The 6,000-nt window shown below is 41.5% G+C and overlaps 1 protein-coding gene across 1 annotated transcript in view; it reads right to left on the reverse strand.

The window, feature by feature from the left end:
- The window catches only part of LOC132303192 (cyclin-dependent kinase E-1-like), a 97,943-nt gene extending 92,255 nt beyond the window's left edge, over nt 1-5,688 (reverse strand). Inside the window, exons 1-2 of the mRNA XM_059800352.1 lie at nt 5,387-5,688; nt 4,326-4,436 (exon numbers count right to left, since the gene is read on the reverse strand). Of these exons, the coding sequence (XP_059656335.1) occupies nt 4,326-4,436; nt 5,387-5,617 (342 nt within the window). The 5' untranslated portion in view covers nt 5,618-5,688. The remainder of the gene's footprint in view (nt 1-4,325; nt 4,437-5,386) is intronic.
- Nucleotides 5,689-6,000: the final 312 nt, after the last annotated feature.

Consider the following 6,000-nt stretch of genomic DNA (forward strand, 5'->3'; position numbering starts at 1 on the left):
TTTTTTGGTAAGTAAGAATGTATTAGAAAGCAAGCGTTCAAAAGGGAAATGCATCCCAAAAACAACCAAAAGCCGAATCTAGATCTACGGACCCAAAGAGCCCAAAAAATCTACAAATTCATCAATTGAAGTACAATTTCTCCCCATCACCCAACTAAAGAGAGAGCTAATTATATGAAGTTTCAAAGCCGCAACGGATGATTCCTTCCCTGCAAAAGATCTATTTTCCGCTCCTCCAAATGCACCACCACACGCAATGGGGAACCATCATCCAAAAATCCTGAGCAAGGACCCCCACGAACAGGGACGGATCTAGAATTCATATGAGGGGGGCCAAATTTATATAGAGAGGTTTTTTCATAATTTCAGTGGGGGCAATTTTAAAATTTTATGGATATAAATGCAAAAAAGTACAAATTTAGGGGTATAAAATACAATAACAAAAAATTTCAGTGGGGGCAGAGTGCCCCCACTGAGCCCACAACACTTCCATGCCTGCCCACGAAGCGTCCTCTCCATGCGTTAAGCAAACCCCTCAAGGACCAAGGCATGACCCAATGGATACCAAATAAGCCGAAGATAAGATTCCAGCAGTCGTGAGCTACAGGACAATGCAAAAGGAGGTGATCCACGGACTCTCCGTCCCTTTTGCATAGGCAACACCAATTAACAATAATGTGTCTTCTCTTTTCTTTCTCAAGTTATCCAAAGTCAAGATCTTACCCAAGAAATGACAAAGAAAGCCACTTTAAAGTGAGCCTTAGAGCGCCAAATTATCTTTCCAGGGGAAATCAGAACCAACAAAATTGGAGAGGCACAAAAACATGGACCAGACTTCAAATCTTCCCTAGGTAGAGGGTACCCAAAGTAAAGCGTCATTGCCTTCACCAACCGCCTCCTGTTGATATAAAATATCCAAAAGGCTAGCTGTGAATAGGAGAGTCCTTTTCTGGCGTTGTAGCCTAACCGGATAAGGGCCGTTTAGGGCTTTAGCCCAGCTGACTGAGATGACCTAGCAAAAAGGAGTGGAAATTCAAATCATTTTCTGAGTGCATTTTATTTACTAAACAAGTTTCCAAGGAACGACCTCAACGGGTAAGCGTCTCCTGCTTGTTTTTCTCTTCCCGACCTACCTTTCTGCTATTTTGTTCACCTTCTAACCGAGGTAAGTACAGAACTTGAAAGGTTTGACGCTTTCAATCAGTAGGGCAACTCAGTCTGTATGGGTATATCTTTCCTAACATTCTTGTAGAAAAGCTTATTGTTACTATCTATGGGTAAGGAAGGGCTTCACCCTGAGGAAAACAAAACAAAGCAAGCGACTCCGATTTGACTCATTTGACTGCTATAGACGACTGAACTTTTCATGTTTGAGAAGAGCCCATACTTTTAAACCAATGGGATACGAACGTCTAGCTTGAGTCTTCCCACACTCCCATAACTGCCTTCCAAACGCTACGCTTTTCCAATACATAACAAGGTACCTCAAGACTGATTGCTGTGTTTGAGACTATCACTGAACCGACAAGCAACCTCAAATTGACTAACATCACTGGTAGTGGAAGATTGAGAATCCCACTTATTGGTCTTTGATTACACTCATGAACCACACACTTGAAGCTAGCTTTCCTTGCCGGAGTTGGACTTAGAAGACTGGATTACTTCTTAAGCAAAGGCGCGGTTTGGCGAGACACTACGAACACACACACAATCAATAGAAAAACAATCATGGGTTGAGCTCAAGAAGACGATTCATGGTCATCTTTCCAACAAGATTGCCGTCACGACACAAACTTAAGCAACGCACCCCATTGACCTACTTCCACATTAGTTGGCCGGACGTCCATCTGAATTTCGGCTGGCCCACAATCTTCCCTTCCCATTTCACAATCTCCTTCTCCCACTTGTTTATTACAATCAACACCTATCGGCCGAACTGTCAAGTTGTTAACTCCCTTCCGCTTGTTGAGTAGCCGCTTGTTCATAAGGGGCGGCCTCGTTGTAGGATTGCGGGTTCGGTGAAGAGGCAAGTCCATCCTTAGAAAGTCCCTTCGCCGCCAGTCGTACACGTTCCTTGGTCCCGTAGGGCCCGTACAAAAGAGGGCTGCCTTTTATGATTGTAAGCCGTAACTATTTTGTTCACCTGATCTAGGCGAAAAGCGCGGCTGGGCATATAAAATATCCAAAAGGCTACAAACCTCATCCACCTCCCAATCCTGAAAAGAACGCCTAAACCACACATCCCACGTAAGCCTACCGCTATCAAGCCGGTAACAGTCAACCACATAGGCATGTCTATCATCAGCAATTCTATAAAGTCTGGGAAAAGAACAAGACAACGGGGGATCACCACACCATAAGTCCTCCCAAAACCGAACCCATCTACCATCCAGGACTCTGAATCTAATATGATTAGAGAAAATGTCCCATCCCTTATGAATAAATTTCCACACGCCCACACCTCCAGCGATAGAGACTAAAGACCAAAGGGCCACCCACCTCTCTCCTCCCCAAAACGGCATGAAATAACCCTCCTCCAAAGACGATGTCGTTCACTACCAAATCTCCACAACCACTTACCAAGGAGAGCTATATTAAAGGGAACCAACCTCCTAATACCTAGGCCGCTCAACTTAATAAGCCTGCAAATTTGTTCCCAACGGACAAGATGATACTCGAACTCCTCGCCCTGTCCACCCCAAAAGAAATTCTGTTGAATCATCTCAATCCTTTCAGCAACAGAAGATGGAATCTAGAACCTCCCCCCCCCCCCCCCCCCCCCCCCCCCGCGATCCCAACTTCCCACCCTCCTCGACAAAGCCCCCAAAGGCAAACCTGTTATGACAAACGCAACGAACTCAAGATAAAACCAAGAATCACGACAAAAAAGTAAAAATACCAAATAAAGAACATAAAAATTTATAAGTGGTTCGGCAACAGCCTACGTCCACGGTTGGGATCTGGCAAAAGTTTTCACTATGTGTAAAATCGGAGATTACAAGTTTCAGCCCCTCACTCTATTTCTATACGAATTTCAAAGTCTCTCTTACCCCACTCCAAACCCTAAGCGCCCTTATATATCGGGCTACAAGAGACTAATTAGGGTCCCCGACCCATGAGCAAAAGGGGGTTAAAATTTTTCCTCGGGCCCACACAAAGCTCATCCAACGAGTGCGACCCGGCACCAAATTCGGGCCACAACATCACAAATCCAAATAGGAGATAAGGAAAGAGATCACCCCGCACCCAAGGACCGCGGCAAGAGATACAATGTCCTGAACTTCCCCTACCGGGACAAGCACACTCTTTCCCATATTAACTTTCAAACCGGAGGCCGCCTAAAAACAAACAAAAATGCACCTCAAATATCTCAACTGGGACACAACATCATCACAGAAACCCAGAGTATCATCCACAAACAATAAATGTGAAATCTCCATCAGATAAGCAGAATCTCTACCCACCCTGAATCCCTTGTCCTTTGCCCTCTTCATCAACCTATGTAGGGTCTCCATAACGATAAGGAAGAGAAATAATGAAAGAGGATCCCCTTGTCTCAATCCCCGAGAACTGCCAAAAAAGCCAACAAGAGACCCGTTCACTAGAATGGAAAATTTGACTGAAGAGATACAAGTATCTGTCTACCCCCTCCATCTATCTCCAAAATCCATTCTCTCAAGCAAATATAACAGGAAGCTCCAACTAACGTGATCATAAGCTTTCTCAATATCAAGTTTGCATAAAACTCCAGGGACACCACTCGTCAGTCTAGGATCCACACACTCGCCGGCAAAAAGAGCAGACTCAAGAATCTGCTGCCCTCCAACAAAAGCATTCTGGGAATATCCCCATCCAAAACCTCCCTCAACCTCAAAGCAAGAACTTTGGCAATAAGCTTATAAATGCAACCCAACTCAAGCAAGTATAACAAAGAGCTCCAAGTGACATGATCATAAGCTTTCTCAATATCAAGTTTGCATAAAACTCCACGAACACCACTCCTAAGTCTGGAATCCACACACTCGCTAGCAAAAAGAGCAGAGTCAAGAATCTGCCGCCCCTCCAACAAAAGCACCCTGGGACTCTAAAATAACCCCAACCAAAACTTCCCACATCTTTTTTTAATAATTCCATAATGTGTGTGTTTGTGTGCAAGATTTCAATATTAGCATATCAACTCCCTCGTAATATATGCAAAAAGAAAAAATGGTTATTAGAACGTATACTACATTGGAACTCCACAAAAAAAAATATATGCCCATTCCGTGATGTTCGAACCTTGCTTGGAATCAAATGGAAAACAAGAGATGGACAAATATACTTACATAGAGGTCATGCTCCGCATAGTCAAAAGCCAGATATAGTGACATGTCCATGTGATTAATGTGCACATTCACAAGCTTTACCACATTCTCCTGGGATATCTCCCGAAGTAACTGCATCATTTGTTCTCAAAGTTACAAAAATGGAATCGAACATTCCTTCTAAGATTTTCAATTCACAATTATTCTCCATTTGGTGAGCAAATAATACAAAGGAAAAGCAAGAGAAAAGTAAGCAGATATTTGCCGCTTAAAATTTCATAACTAGGTTCTTGATTGAACAAAAACCAACCAACATAGCCTTATCCTAATTAAAATAGATAGACTAACATTATCCTAATTATAACCCATAAGCTTGCAAATGGTTCCAATTATCGACTTATCTACACAAAAGTAGTTAATTGTATACCTAACTAAAAGTTTATGCTATGTTTGGGAGCAACGAATCCAGGACGCCAATTATGGATTTGGAATTGGAGGAAATTTAGTTCAAAATTCCAATTCCATTTCCAATTCTAAGACGCCAATTCGGTGCTCCCAAACCCAACATTAATTTATTTTTTATCAATAACATCCTAATTTGGATGAAAACCTAAGATTCTGTTCCCCAGCAAAAAAAAAAGATAATCGTTGGCTAAAGCAGCATGAAACAAAATGATTTCAACACTATTAGTTTAGTTTGTCCTCAGGGTTTATGAGCAACCAAACAGAGCATTCTTTAATAAATGTGTTCCCCACGGCCGGTCAGCAACCCTTCTAAAATTTCCAACTTCGGATTTAAGAATTTTCATATCCGGATAAAAATCATGAAACAACAATTACAGCTGAACTTTGGAAACACAATAAATGAGAAGTTCTTAGCTTCATTTTCTTGTATTTTCTCAGTAAAAAAACACAATTAAATGGAACCAAACAGAGGGTTCTTGAATAAATTCTTCTGTTTAATCAATGTCCCCCACAGCTGGTCAGCAAACCTTTTAAAATTTACAACTTCAGATATTAGAATTTTCATATCCCCATAAAATAACAACCCTAAACGTAAAATCTAGAGGAGAGAGGGGAACCATGATTTCACGGATGGCGGTGGGGGAGACGCCGTCGCCGTCTTTGGATTGCTTGAACTTCTTGATGGCTATGGACTTGCTCCGATTTGACTTGACCTTGGCAAGAAAGACGAGACCATACGTGCCCTCGCCAATCTTGCCGATCAAATCGTACTGTTGTAGCCATTCAGGTCTATTGCTGTTGCCTGAAATGCCTCTATTGTTGTTGCCATTGCTCATCCTTACCTTCATACAGAAATAGGTGTGTTTTTTCCTATATAAAAGTGTGTTTATGTATTCCTAAAATCAGAATTGAGATGAGAGGACCAGTATATATATCTGCAGACAACAAATCCCTGGAATGTAAACCGGTAAAAGATGGTTTAAAAAAAAAAAAACAAAAAAAAAAAAAAAGAAAAGAAAATTAAAAGAGGCCTTTTTTTACTTTGTCCTGTAATTTTTTATAAAAAATAGGATAAAAAAAAAAAAAAAAAGGGCAGCTACAACTTGAACTATTGGCTATTTAGCAGAAAACCTGATCTAATAATTTAACATATAAACTGACCATTTTGTTGCAATTAACCAGTCTGGTGATCCGCCGTTTGAATTTGACCGTGAAGAAGCACATAATGGGT

This window comes from Cornus florida, unplaced genomic scaffold (assembly GCF_030987335.1).
Source record: "Cornus florida cultivar Cherokee Brave unplaced genomic scaffold, ASM3098733v1 CherokeeBrave_3.0.0_Hap2_Chr04, whole genome shotgun sequence".
NCBI lineage: Eukaryota > Viridiplantae > Streptophyta > Magnoliopsida > Cornales > Cornaceae > Cornus > Cornus florida.